This window comes from Castanea sativa, chromosome 8 (assembly GCF_040712315.1).
Source record: "Castanea sativa cultivar Marrone di Chiusa Pesio chromosome 8, ASM4071231v1".
In the NCBI taxonomy this organism is placed as follows: Eukaryota; Viridiplantae; Streptophyta; class Magnoliopsida; order Fagales; family Fagaceae; genus Castanea; species Castanea sativa.
Window position 1 is genome coordinate 7,492,589 of NC_134020.1, and position 15,310 is coordinate 7,507,898.

At 36.4% G+C, this 15,310-nt stretch overlaps 1 protein-coding gene across 1 annotated transcript; it reads right to left on the reverse strand.

The window, feature by feature from the left end:
* Window positions 1-1,264: 1,264 nt before the first annotated feature.
* Window positions 1,265-11,828, reverse strand: LOC142607472 (protein TRIGALACTOSYLDIACYLGLYCEROL 3, chloroplastic). The gene is made up of 10 exons (XM_075778982.1): window positions 11,111-11,828; window positions 9,887-10,015; window positions 8,728-8,823; window positions 8,503-8,580; window positions 8,353-8,414; window positions 8,167-8,242; window positions 7,534-7,641; window positions 2,252-2,427; window positions 2,077-2,161; window positions 1,265-1,727 (listed from the first exon to the last, which is right to left on the reverse strand). Exons 1-10 carry the CDS (start codon window positions 11,312-11,314, stop codon window positions 1,689-1,691), a joined length of 1,053 nt encoding a protein of 350 aa, XP_075635097.1. The 5' UTR covers window positions 11,315-11,828; the 3' UTR covers window positions 1,265-1,688.
* Between the last annotated feature and the right edge of the window lie 3,482 nt (window positions 11,829-15,310).

A 15,310-nucleotide genomic window follows, 5' to 3' on the forward strand; every position in this document is an offset into this window, starting at 1 on the left:
TTTGAAAGAGCTGTGAGAAGGCAGTAAAGTTAAGGTAAACTCTATGTAGTAAAACTTATATGATTTCAAAACTCCAGCATTAATTTTAAATTCTTTGCTTTGTGTTTGTTTTAGTAATTGATAGTTTAATTACAATTAGTAAGATGTCTCTGCAATGCATGAATAATATTGGAATGTTTTATGTAAGATGGTTTTGGAGAATATTCTACATATATTATAGCATAATTTTTATAGAACTTTGTTAGTAATGAGTTCATCATAAAATGCAACAATTATAAATTGGATACAAATATCCATTATAATTATTTAGTGCAAGTAATGAAAAAAAAAAAAAACTTTGGAGGAATATTGTAGAATAAAAGTTGATATAAAATGTATCTTTCTCTTCCTCCTTAATTCTAAAGAAGAATACACTTATGACCTTCCCATATTAACATCTCAAATACCCACAATCACTTATAGTTTTTACAAAACCCACAAGTCCACAACGTCCAACCTTAGTATTAAAATCGTAATTGCCACCGTCACTCAATATAAAATACAAGCCCCTTCTCTGGTTGTAGCCAACTCATAAGGATTAAGATTAAATGAGATATCAATGTTGTAGCTAGGTAGGTGTCGTCAAAATATTAAAGTAAATAGATCATTTTTTTTTTTTGTATTTGACATGGAATACTATGAACAGTTATGGGTAAGTGTACATAAAGGAGTACAAATGCAAGAGATGAAAATGGTGAATTGAAGTGCAAAGAGTTTTGTGTATGTGTGAAGAATGAAAAATCTTGAAACTTTTTATTTTTTTGGAGTTCAAGTCTTGAAACATTAAACCAAAAGAAACAAAAAATCTTTATTTTTTAGATTTAAAAATCTTGAAACATTGAACCAAATGAAATAAAAAATTAATATTTAATTTCTTCTTATCTTTGATGTAACACTAGAAAATATTTTGCCACTACTATGACTTTTATGCCTGATATGGCCAGTTAATTTTCAATGCAATTTCCTCTATATATATATATATATATATAAAATGATTGATTTGTTTGTTTGCTTTTTCTTAATTTTTTTTAAATGTAGTAGAAAACAGTGGAACCTGGCCGTTAGAATTCATTTCTTCAATGTCATTTATCATCAATGAATCATCTCTAAAGACATTCTCACTAGTTTCCAATTAGTCTAATCAGAAACAAGAATCTTGATATGATATGCCCAAAATCTGGCTGAAAATCAAATTCCTTATTGTTGACGGAGTTCTAAATATGAATTTTTACCTTAGAAAATGATATCTTCAATATGAATTTTCATTTAGGATGAGTTCACTTTTCTCTGAAATTCTGATTAGAACGAGTTTCTTTACCCCACTACAATGGGGACAAATGCAGGTCCCAACAACAAAATTTAAAGGTAAACTTAAAAGAAATTTGATGACAACACAGATATCACGGTGGTGCCTGTTCAGCATATATGTCTAAATGCAGGCACTTCTGACTCCAGGTTGCTGAGTAGAATTTATCTTTGAAGCCTAAAAATTGAGCTTTAAGATTTGCTTGTTATGAGAGTCTACAGAGAAGGGGGAGGAGAGTCTAAATTTTGCGTCTCCATCAGACCCATTTCTTCCTGGAAACTCTGCCAATACCTATCAATCAATGACCATGCGTCGTCTCATATATCCACCATAGACAAAATTCCTAATATCTTATTGGTCCATCTAAGCTCCCAGATGCAAACTGAAAAAACAATTACGAATGTGAGCCTTCTTATTAGAATCATCACAAAGTTCAATAACTTATAAAATGAGAATTTTAAATTCCAGCTAGCACATTATTGATTGTGGGGTTAATCTGAGTTTTTAAAGGATAAGCATCTGATACTTTTAAGGGCAAGCCGTCTGCTACAAGGAATAAAATACACCATGAAAATGTCAACCATATCAGGAAAGTTGACATAGGTTGCATTCGAACTAGTTCAGGAAATAATACATAGACATGTTTATTGTGTGTGTGTGTGTGTGTGTGTTTATTGATTGAATTGTAAACTCAATTATTATTATTATTATTATTATTTTGGTGTCATTACCTGTTTAACAATAGGATTTGCTGATGTTGTGAATTCATGAGTCATTCCTTGCCAGACAACCTTTCCCTCATAAAGAAAAAGTAACCTATAAAAATTGAATAACTACTGGAATTAGTAAAGTAAAATCACTTAGCAACAAGCACAACCAAAAGACATAGTTTGGACAAAGCATAACCTGTCGACGGCTCTTCTAATAGTACTATGTTGGTGAGTAACAACGACATAGGAAGCAATATTCCCAGGCTTTCCCAGCGCATCCTCGCCTTTCATATGGACTGAACGGATGAGATCTTCAACGACAGTAGATGCAATTGGATCAAGTCCAGCTGTTGGTTCATCATACAAAAGCACCTGTTCAGTGGTGCAAAGGACTGTCAGGAGATGGGTGTGAGGATACCCATGCCATAAGTTTCGCACATGCAGGGTCTTGCTTCCAACTCCATGGCAAGTAATGAAACTAACCAAAACTACCAGCTGTTGCATATAAGTTATGGATGCTTCCCAAAATTGCAAAGAATAACAAAAACTACTGAATTCCTATAGCTAAAAACCCTAATAATACATATTAGCTCCAGTCATATTAAACCTCTTTTCCAGATCTCTCCATTTACAGCCCTGTATCATAGAAATAATTAATACCAAACCAAAATCCAGTCCCTGATTGTGAAATTAATTTCTCATCTTTCAAATAGATAAATTCAGTGTGCATTTCACACAACTTTTACTTCCCTTTCTTTTTTTTTTATAGGCACAACTTTTACTTCCCTTTTACCAACAGATCTTCCTTACATTCATAATTCAACAGGATAGAGGGAGGGAAAAAGACAAGAAACAATGCATAAATAGAAGTGAATATTAGAGAAAACATTAAGCTAGATACATTCAGAATAATTTCCATATCCATTGATGAGTAAATAGTCTTTAACCTATCAAAAAAAAAAAAAGTGAATATATTAGAATAATTCTGACACTTGAAGCATCAGACTGCATATACAATAACATTACATTCTAAAAACTAGCCTTGAACCAAAATTATTGACACCTTGTCAATGACAAGGGCTCAAGAAATAGGACACTGCAAGTTTAAGGCTTAAAGACATGCCAGCATGTAAGCACACAGCATAACACACAGAGTAGGTCCCAGAGCCAAGCATGAACCTCTTGACAAAGATAATGTTACAGTCAAAACATGTTTCACATTAAAAAATTTATTGCAGAAGCCTAACAACTTTGTTAGAGTTCATGTTTATGAGCTTGATATACATTGTTGGCCTTCCTAACACCTAAACTATTGGATTTGATGATTCTAATACGGTATCAAAGCCTTGATTTGACTAGTAAGTCTTATATCAGAACCTAGAGTCCTGGGAGCCTCATTTGTTCAGTATCAGTTCCAGTGTTTGTTTTCTGTTTTGGATCTGTACGTGCAAGGCCCACATTAGGTTCAATGCTAATGAGCGGGCTTGAACATGAGAAAAGGGATGCAGGAGGTTGATCTTTGTGAGCTTGATATAAATTGTGAGTTTGATATGCTACCCATCAAACCTACTGCCTGCTTAACCACAGCTTTAGGTAACAGTCTTGTACAGTTGCATTTGAGATTGTGAACTTTACGGTTGGGCTTAATCCAGGTTGACCTGACCAAACTAATTAGGCCCACTACACAGCTAGACAAGCACGAGAAGCAACACATTTGGTGCAAATTAAGAGCTTGTGGGTGCTCTCTCTCACTCTCACATAGCATGTATATTCCTAGGACAAGATTAAATACATTCACTCCAACTTGGGACAAATGAATTATCCCAATATTAGATCTGTAGAAGTATAAAATGTTTTATAAATACTGTCTCAAACATGTGCTTGCCATGACCAGTAAGTCCACCTAAAGGTCCTAAACAAGCTACCAAGCACCTCAGGTGCTAAGGTCTAGGTGTAGTAGAGGAGGTTTTAGAGAGCATATCATCATTTTAAAAAACCCATATTAGAAGCAGAAAAATCATCATATCTCCGAAGACTAGTCAAAAACAGAAACAGTAATGTACGTAATAGGATATTTTGGAAGATTTCACTTTTTACTGCAGAAGTTGAGAATTTATGTTAGCTTTGTTCAAGTGCCATTAGTAATTTTGCAAAACCATTTCCTGAAGTAGGACTCATCTTTGAAAAAAATATTTTAAACACTGCACAGTGGTTGCAGCATTTACCTAAATTTAGGGTTCCACAATAAACAAGGTTGAGATAGGAGCTTAGCGGTTACAAATTATTTTCTGTTAAAAGCAAAAAAGCAATGGCTATAACGAAATTTTCAGTGGGGAGGGTTAGGGGATTATGTCAAATTTCACTTGGTAAACTGGAAGACAGTTTGTGAACCGGTCCGTTGTGGTGGTTTAGGAGTTAGAAGCCTTGTGTGTTTTAATAATGCATTGTCAGGAAACTGGCTTTGGCAGTATGCCACTGAAACTAACTCTTAAATTCTTACTGGTGAAATGAAGTGGCATTGAAGCATGGGCAAAATGTGGGAGATTGGATTTCTGGTGTGCTTAAGGAACCTTAAGGTGTGCCCCTCTGAAAACATATCCAGAGAGATTGGATTTCTGGTGTGCTTAAGGAACCTTAAGGTGCGTCCCTCTGAAAACATATCCAGAAAGGGTGGGGGAGGTTATCTCAGTATGTCAAATTCAGGGTGCGTAATGGTTTCTGTGTTATGCTTTGGCATGACTTATGGTGTGGGAATACAAGTTTGAAAAATGTCCTCCTGATGCTGTAACGCACAGCCCAGAGATAACGAGGCTCTTCTGGTGGCTAAAATAAATTGGCGTGATGGGGCTCTCAACTAGGATGTTTCATTTACTAGACAGTTAACGATTGGGAGGTGGGGAGTTTGCAGTCATTTCTTTGTGTTCTTTATGTTAGGATTAGTGTCCTAAAATCCTATTGTACGATACTGTGTATGATATTATGTATGACATTATGTTATAAATTATGAAGTTGTTTTATTATCTAAAATAATGGTAGCATGAATATTTGGACATTATCATATAGTCCTGGAGATGCATAGTATGTGATTTATGTGATTTAATAACAGAAGATATAAATCACAAGTTCTTTGTAAACTCAAAATCTTAGTTCGTAGTTGGTGATGAAATTAGGCATTTTATCTATGAAGACTATAATGTGTCAACTAAGTTTTGATCATGGATGTGGAGACTTCTAGTTGATATGTTGATGTGTTGATGTGTCTTAAGTGTATAAGACATATTGAACTAGACCGTTGTGAGATTAATTATTCTATCAACGATTATCAACTGAATAATAAATCTCACAACTTTAATTTACATAAACTTTCAATCCTGAGAGGATAGTGAACTCAATCATGAAATGTAAGTTGCTTTGATATATCAGGAGTGAGATCTAATTCAACGGCCAAAACCTTAATATGTTGGGTAGCCACACATAGTACTAAAGGAACACATATCCTCAAGATGGAATTCATAGTCTCTTTGTAGAGATATAAAATATTCACTTGAGATAAGTTTAATGAGTTTTGTTATTCAAAGTGTTAGGCCTAACAACTTTAGGCCTAACAACTTTAGTAAAGAGTTACTAAAGTTTATATTTTATGAAATTTGATTTTATAAATATATATGAATAATTTAAAGGATTAAACCTGGTACTCAATGACCAAAAGGTAGTAATTTTCAAAGTGGCAGTTATATATTATGACTTTGTATTACTACAGGATCAGGAGGTAGTAATTTTCAAAGTGGCAGCTATATATTATGACTTTGTATTACTACGAATATTTTCATGAAGGGGTTAATTGTTTAGATAATAAAATCTTGGGATTTAATTTTATTAATAAAGCCTAGGTGTAATTATATTTATATAGTGGTATTAAATATAATTATAAATAAAGTAACTACCTTTTGACAGTTAAAAATCATACGTACGATTAAAAGCGAAAAATACAGCTTTCTCTAAAAAAATATATATTATCTCTTAAGCAAGTGCGTATATAATTGATTGAGAGACCACACATCTTGGGTATCTGTGAAATTGGAGTGAAGATTGAAAGTCTTCCCAAGTTCAAACTTCTTTTGTTTTGAATTTCACTACACTTTTCTATTCTTTGTTTCTAAAATTCTAGATATTCATGTTATCTCACTTGAATGAAGAAGATATTTGTGTTGCTTCCGCTGTGCATTTTGAATGAAATGCAACACCAGTTTTTTCCAACACTTTATTCCATTGAAGTTAATACAGATGAGGAGGAAGGCTATTATGGATCCCTACTAGGAGACTAGGAGTGGTATTTTTGAGGTGAAGTCTTACTATCAGATACTTAGTATGGGACAAACCCCTCACTTTCCATGGAAAAGTATATAGAAGGTCAAGATTCCTCTGAAGGTAGCCTTTTTTGCAAGGACAGCAGGTTGGGGACAGATTCTCACGATGGAGAATCCTCGAAGCATAATATTTTCCTTGTAAATTGGTGTAACATGTGCAAAAAAAATGGGGAGAACATTAAGCTGTTGGAAACAGGGCTTTGGAATACATTATGCTGTTGAGATCGGGGGTACCGTTCCTTGTTGTGTGATGTGGACCATTTGGAGGGGGAGAAATCTTTGTACTTTTGATCGGATTGAGTTGAATGTTTGTCTAGAGCTAAAATTGCATCTTTTACAAACATTTTTTGATTGGTTGATTGCTTTAAGTGGCTATCACTTTTCTTTATTAGAGGAATTTTTAGATCTATTGTCATTTCGATTTACACTTGTTGTATCCAAAGTACACTACCAGTGTACTCGGGATTCTTTATTTTTCATTTTATTTTCAATGAAGCATTATTACTTATGCACCCCCCCCCCCCCCCAAAAAAAAAAAAAAAAAAAAAGCAATAGCTACAAGCATGTGCAACACACACAGATAAAACACAAAATTATACAAATAAAAAACTGTAAAGCATCCAGGTTAATCAGCAGCAACCCGTTCCAATAATGCCATACAAATTAACAAATCACAGATTGAGTCACATAATAGATGATTCTATGAATAATTATAGTGGCTTTTAACCCAAGGTGTTTGGCTTCAACTTTCAAGAAAGAAAGTGAGATTGGGATAATTTAGTCCTTCATAAGTTTCATATGTACTACTACAATTCAAATTTGATAGACCATGTCAAAAAACAACGGAGAGATGTATCCCAATAGGAAGCAAATACCAATCATGTACATTCAGTCTAAAAATTAAAATATAATAGAACTGGAAAAATAATATATATATATATATATATATATTATTGTATAAGAGGGTCCAGTACATGTACACCCAGAACTGGAAAAATAATAATAATTTGGGGGAAATACCCGATCATCAATTTAAGTACTAACGCAGGAAAGAACTAGAAAAATAATGGTAGGAAAAGAATTAATAGATCTACTCATTTCTTCAACATACCTCAGGCTCTACTGCTTCCTGTGTGGTATCAAAAATTATAGACCGAGCTAAAGCAACTCGTTTCTTCATTCCGCCAGACAATTCAGATGGTAACCGGTCCTCAACTCCCTGAACAACACTCAGTTAGATTGAGAATAGATGTAATATTTGAAGTCTAGGAATCTTCAGCGGCAGGGGAGGAGTGAAGTGACTGGAGCTAGGCAAGCAGTGCTAGCTGTAGGCATAAATAGTTGAATGCAGTTTTTATGCATTGGCTGGAACTTAAACTCAATTATATAATTAGAAATTTCAACTGCCATCACTAAATTAAGAATATTTAAGGTACATTATACCACTCTCCAAATACAATGGAAAGCAAACTAGCACCAAATGGCTAAATAGAATTCTTCTATTAAACCTTGGGAAAATGTAGATATAGGCAAGGGGAAAAATATCTAAAGAAAATTCATTTGGTTGAACATTTTATGTGAAAAACTACAAAAGATCCCCCCAAACCCCCCCCCCCCCCCCCCCACCCCACCCAAAAAAAAAAAAGATGGAAATTGAGCAGTATCTTAAAATTGATAAATTGCTGATTTAGTCATAATCACTCTTGATTTTATCAAGAGTGATAACTTGATATTTGAAGCATACCTTTAAGCCAACAGCAGCTAAGGTTTCCGTCACAAGCTCTGCAATTTTGTCGTTAGGCATGCTTGAGTTTTCATATCTAAGCAATTAACAGAAATTAGTCATTGCTTGCTTTAAAAAATAAGTCCCGAGGAGAAAATGACACAAGACAACACTACATTTCTAAAGATAATCTAGACAGCCTCTTACAAAAGGAAACCAACATTTTCACGAACAGTCAAAGAATCAAAAAGTGCTGCACTTTGAAACACCTGTAAGAAATATAGTAAATAATTTAGAAGGGCCAATAGATTAAGTCAATATAACTATAATTATATAAAGCTTAAATGCGAAATTTACAAGTCCAATTCGTAGACCGGTTATTTCCTCATCACTGATTAAACCAGCTCTCCTTCTACCTCGTATGTAAACCTCACCCTGTTTATTAAACAATGAATATCAGTCTACATGAGAGTACCTGAAGAGCAACAGATTAAAGTATAATGCTAAAAGCTTACTAAATGGATCAAAATAAACTAATTAAGCAATTTTAAGAGCATATGGAAGACAGATCCAATCATATACCTTGTCCGGAGCAAGAAGTCCAGCAATGATTTTTAGAACTGTAGATTTTCCAGTGCCAGAGGGCCCAATTATTCCAACAGCTTCGCCATGTCTAATCTATACATTGGAAATAAAACAGAATTAATGCAACATAAACCAAAAATCAAGAGAATCAGAAATTAAATTAATCAAGCAAAGAATCCTTCCCTAGCTAGGAGGTATGGATACGTCAAATATCCATTGTATCTAAATTTGATACAAATCCATACCATATATGCTATTATACAACGGTATATTGGATACGTATTGGATACAAATTTGTAAATTTGAAATTTAACTTTTATCATGAATCTAGGATGATAAGAGAGGAACAACATGGATATTGCATGGATACATTTCAGGGGGTGGGGGGTGATGATAATGAGACTAACAAAAACAGATTGGCAACATCATTATTAAAAATAGTATCATTATATGTAGCACTTTTATGGGTGACGTCTTCTACAGAATCCCATGCCTAATATGTAGTAATAATAAATAACCATTTTCTCAGAAAAATATGCTGCATATTTCTAATTAACAAACCATGCCCTCATGCACATGCGCACACACACTAGTTTAGATAGTTAATCACCAGAATTCTTTTTTCTAAATTTCCTTTAGGTAATTTGTTGCACCCAATGGATCTTAAATTTCAAGATCCATGACTTCACCCTTCACCCATTTTTGTAGGGAGAGGAAATGCATTTTGAACAAGCTCATTGGCTAATTAACAAGCAATTGAAACACTAGAATCATCATGAAAATTAAGCCTGCAATATAAATCTAGATTTCATCTTTAGGATAATAATTTTTAGGTGATTAAAAACAACTAAAAGGATAAAAATAAATAAATAAATAAATAAAAGACAATAATGATAATCAAAATATAAATATACATATATATTACATATCACGCATCAACCCACCCACCCATACACACACAGAGACCAGGGGTATAAGTATTTCTCTCGATATAAAACCATTAAGAGCCACCCATAGATGCTCCTTATAGAAAAATTGAATATTTAATGTGGAACTTTCATATCAGTATCCAGGCCCCAACATCACCGTCATTTAGTTTGGTCTACATTACTGGAAATGCACATAATAACATGAAATTAAATATATTAAGATTCACCTTGAAGCTCACACCTCTCAATATATGCTTCTCGCCAAATGACTTATAGACATTTCTGCACTCAATAAGAACATCTGAATCGTCCTCAGGCTCCCGTACTGTGCTTAAATTCTCCGATTTAAATGAATCCTAGTCAGCCAACACAAAATGAAAATAAAATCCAAAGTTTACAAAGAAAGAGAACAGAATGCAAAGTATATTCTGGCAGTTGAACACAAAAGCAAGTCATTATATTACCCATAAGTCACGAATCCAACTATGAACATAGGAACTGTATATGTTCATCAAGAAAACTAGAATTTTAAATTTATATGATCGCTAAATATAGGAAGTTAATTGAAGACATCTGTATCCGATTACAATACAAACTAATAAGAGACAATATAACTAAATCTGACTGCAGTTGAAGTTAATAAAATGCAATTTGGTTGTCATCAATTAGTCCAAAATTTTTGGGGCAGCTATTGATCCTCAATAGATTAGTTAGAGTCGGCCACATGTATTCTAAATCCAATAATTCAAATTGCTCAAGGATTTGGAAAAAAAGTGAAAGAATTTGATATTCACCCATAACCAAAAAAAAAAAAAAAATCACAAGAGCACAAACAAAAAAACCTAAGAAGCATGGACACTACAAAATCTTCAGCGTGTGCGACACAAACATGCCAGGGACACTTGTATCCTTATTGTTTTGGGAGGAAATTTTTATTATTATTTATTTTAAAAAATTCCTTTGATTTTTAGATATGTTTTCAAAGCTATAATAGTTGTTATTTATTTTGAAAACTTAAAAGTAAACATAAATTACGCCTATACATAAATCAGATATTCCTAAAGATATGTTTTAATTAGTTCATTGTAGTATCCCCTCCATGTTGTGTCCTAATTTTGATTTTTGAAGAATTTCCGTGTCCAGTGTTGTGTTTGGATCAGTGTGAGTTAATGCTTCTTAGCAAGAAACAGAAAACTAAAAATTTCAAAATAACTTTTAAAAGTCTAAACTACACAAGGAAGGTGTTTACACAAATAATGACATGTCTAAAGAAAACAACATAATGATATAAATGAAACCCAATGTGATAGTTATCATTCACAACTGACAGATAAAACAAATTGCTTTTGCATATGAACCAATTTAAAAAAAAAAAAAAAAACAAGTAACCAATAAAATGCAATAAATACAAACTAATACGAAATTGAGTAATCACAAATGCAAAGAAATACATTGAATTTGGTGGCTGAGGATTCATCACTTCTCAAGTTCTGTGGAGACGCCACGCAAGCACAAACAACCTTTCTCTGCTCCTTCGTTTGCTTGTAACAAAACGAATTGATCCTCTTCCCACCTAAAACTGAAAATCTAGCAGACCGAGAATCCCCATTTGGTATAGTCAGAGGAAAAAGAGCCGAACCAGACAGCAAAACCATACTTTTTCAAAGGCGATCGAAACCTTTGGAAGAAAATTCAGGATCTGGGTATTGGAAATTTTGGATTTTGAAGCAGACCCAGATGGGTTTATTGGGCAAAAAGCAATTTGGAAGAAAACTTAAGATCTGGAAAATGGAGCATGGAGAATTTGAAGCATACCAATTGAATCTCACCACAGAAGGTGAACTGGAAATGGGTTTTCAATATGAAAGAGAGCCTTTGAAAGTAGAATAAACAAAAGAGTGAAAGAAAGAAGAGAAAGGTGTATAGATAGATTATTATTATTATTATTATTATTATTATTATAGAATGATGAGAGAAAAAAAAAGAGGGTAAATTAGTTGAATTTTCAAAGAGAAAGCGTGTTTATCAGTGTCAGTGACCTTTTGTTGAAATGTTGGCGGCTGTATGCTCATTGTAGCCTTTGTAGGACGGTGTCTCTTAAGTGATTGTTACTTCAGCAGCTGGTTCTTTTCTTTCCTTATTAGCCGATGCTTTTCTTTGGAAAGTGGAAGCACCTTCACTTTTCTGAGGAAACAAATCAAGCTTGTGTTTGGTAAGAAGCTCCTGCTCCCGAACAAATATTTTGGATGCGTTTGGACACTGTTTATTTTACTTTGAAAATTAAAAATATTATAGTAAAATAATTTTTAATTGCGTAAATAGTAATGTGTGACTCATTTTTAATAAAAATTTTGTTAAAAAAAGAGGTTTGTGAGTCTCGTAAATAGTGCACAGTACTCACTGAAACTTAGTTAACGTTCTTCTCAAAAAAAAAAAAAAAAAGTGAAATGCAAATCCAAACAGATACTGTGGGGGTAAAAGCTATTGAATAAACGTTTGGGTTTTGGGCCTGATCGGTTGGTACTAGTCTGTTTTGATCAGGGCCTCTAGACCCACAAGTCAACCCGCACTGTAGTAGTCCGAGGAGTTGTCCGAGGAGGAGTGTCCCCTCGGACAGGTCCAGCAATGACCCTGGGACTTGCTAAATGGGTTAGAGGCAGGATTCTGGAAGAACTGATGGGTAAAAGGGTGATCCAAGCACCCTTTAGAAGCAGGGACATGCGAGAAATATCTAAGAAAAAAGCTGCTACCACCACATTAAAGGCCCTGCATTTACCTCCCTGGCCGCATTAATGGGAAAATAACCTCTGAACAGTAGAATTCAGCCTTCTTGCTATTATTTGAAGACTTCAAGAAGGTGGTGGATGGGTCAAGTATCCAAGGGGAAGATTTGTATGACACGTGGATGAACCAGTGAAGAAGAAGAAGTATATAAGGGGACGAGAGAGGAAAGAGAGGGGGATCTGTACTTTCTGCTGAGAAAAATAGGAACTAAGAATTGTAAACTTTGGCATAGAAAGAGAATATTTATACAAAGCGTCCTCGGCTTACGTCCAAGGAAGTCTTTTTGTCATATTCGTTTATCATTTGTACAGATTGTGGCACTCTAGCCTGTTAATCAAACTTCCAACATCTCGAACCTAGATTTCAAATCCATACTCTACAAATTTCATTGTATAAGGCTCATTGAGCCTGAGCCCAACACTAGTTTTTGGGTCCGGGTACAATTGTGCACTTATAATTGGCGCCGTCTATGGGAAATCTAGCGTTGAAGGAATTGGAACATCATGGCAGGCTTAGGTTCGCATCATGCAGAATCTCAGGGATCACAGCCCGAAGATCTTTTTGAGCGTCTTGAGCACCGAAGGGATCGAGAGGGAAGTGTTCATACCGTATATCCTGGCGCGAGTCATACGTGTGGCGGAGGCAGTGCCACCCATGAGGATGATACCAAGGCCATGCAGAGGGAGATTGACCACCTCAAGAAGAAGCTGCGCCGTGTCAGACGAAGGCGGGCTTCACCCCCATCCAATCCTTCTTCAGGGGAATCCCGGGGAAGCAGTTACAGTTCCAGGTCCAGGACTCCCCCTAGCGAAACCTTCTCTTGCGAAGGGGATGACCTACCAGGTCGTAAGCATAGGAAGCTTCCCTCCAGGGGCCTGGGGAACGATGCTATGAGCCGAGCGTTACACCAACTCTCCAAATCGCCCTTCTCACGCAGGATTGAGAATGGAAGGCTCCCAAGACGGTTCACCCAACCCACCTTCACCATTTATAATGGCCGGATAGATCCGGTGGAACATGTGAGCCACTTTAATCAGAGGATGGCGATGCATTCTCATAACGAAACCTTGATGTGTAAAGTCTTTTCTTCTAGCCTGGGACCTGTTGCTATGAGATGGTTCAATGGACTAAAGTCGGGGTCTGTCAGTTCGTTCAGGGAACTTACTAGGGCATTCGCATCTCGGTTCATTACATGCAGCAGAGTTCCTCGACTGTTGGATTCGCTATTATCTATGGCCATGAGGGAGGGAGAGACATTGAAAGCATACTCCGACAGGTATTGGGAGATGTTCAATGAGATAGATGGAGACTTTGACGATGTGGCAATTAATACCTTTAAAGTGGGTCTTCCCACTAATCATGATTTAAGGAAATCCCTGACCAAAAAGCCCGTACGGAGTGTACGTCGCCTCATGGACCGTATTGACGAGTACAAAAGGGTTAAGGAAGATCAACAGTAGGGTAAGGGTAAGGCGAAGATTATCCCGCAGGAAAGAAGGGATTTCAGGTCGGACAAGTACCATAACAACAAGCCGAGGAGAGATTACTCTAGGCAATCTGGTCTAGCCACTCTTCAAGTAGTTAATACTGTATTCCGAGAACCAGCGCACCAACTGTTGGAGAAAGTCCGTAAGGAACCCTACTTCAAATGGCCCAGTAAGATGACGGGGGACCCTACGAAACGGAATCAGAACCTTTTTTGCCAATACCATCAGGATGTGGGTCATACTACCGAGAATTGTTGGACCCTCTAGAACCATCTGGAGCAGCTTGTTAGCGAGGGGAAGTTGAAGCAGCACCTGTACCAACCTAACGGGCAAGTCAGTCAGTCAGGTTCAAATAATCAGAAGAACAACTCATCTCGGCCGCCCTTGGGAACGATTAACGTCATCTTCGCTGCACCTGGCAGGACCGGTTCTTGTCCTACCAGGGTGATGGTAATGTCACATTCCCAAGCCAAGGAGTCAGGCTCGAAGACGAAGAGGATCAGAGGGAGTGTGCCTGTCTTGGGATTCTCTGATGAGGATAAGGTTGGAACCATTCAACCCCATGATGACGCCCTGGTGGTCACGTTGGGATAGGGAATTACGACGTCAAAAAGGTGATGATCGATCAAGGCAGCGGTGCGGATATTATGTACCCCGACTTATTTAAGGGGCTTAAGTTGAAACTGGAGGATCTCACTCCTTATGACTCGCCATTAATAAGTTTTGAAGGGAAGGCTGTTGTACCAAAGGGACAGATTCGATTGCCTGTGCAGTCTGGCTCGGAAATGGTCGATGTAGATTTTATTGTGGTTGATGCATATTCCTCATACACGACCATCCTTACCAGGCCTTGGCTGCATGCTTTAGGTGCTGTCTCATCGACTTTGCATGTTAAAGTAAAATTCCCTTCGGGGGGATTCATCGAAGAAATTCTTGGCAGCCAGTCAATGGCCAGGCAATGCATATCGGCTGCAGTACTGCATCAAGCAAAATCAAAGTCCTCGGCCTCGGCTATGGAAGACTTATAGCAATTAACAACTCTGGATGCGCCCATTGTGGTGACAGCAGAGGAGGCCATGTGTGAAGATTTGGAGAGGTTTCTAATAGCCGATGACCCCGAGAGGTTCTTTCAAGTTGGGATACAATTACCACACCAAGAGAAGATGGAATTGGTGAAGTTTTTGAAAAACAATATCGATGTCTTTGCTTGGGATGCCTATGAGGCTCCAGGGGTTGACCCAAGCTTCATTTGCCATCATTTGAATGTCAACCCTGTCGTTGTTCCTAGGAGGCAACCACCTCGGCGTTCCTCCAAAGAGCATTCCGAGGCTGTCAAAGAAGAGGTGCTTAAGCTTAAAAGGGCTGGTGCCATTATATAAG

Bases quoted from the DNA above. Each gene is read 5' to 3' on its own strand.
- LOC142607472 (XM_075778982.1), bottom strand. From the start codon at position 11,314: ATGGTTTTGCTGTCTGGTTCGGCTCTTTTTCCTCTGACTATACCAAAT. The intron at 10,016-11,110 runs GTATTTCTTTGC...TTGGCTGACTAG, and splicing joins CCTCAGCCACCAAATTCAAT to GATTCATTTAAATCGGAGAA. The intron at 7,642-8,166 runs GTATGCTTCAAA...AGTGTTGTTCAG, and splicing joins TAGCTGCTGTTGGCTTAAAG to GGAGTTGAGGACCGGTTACC.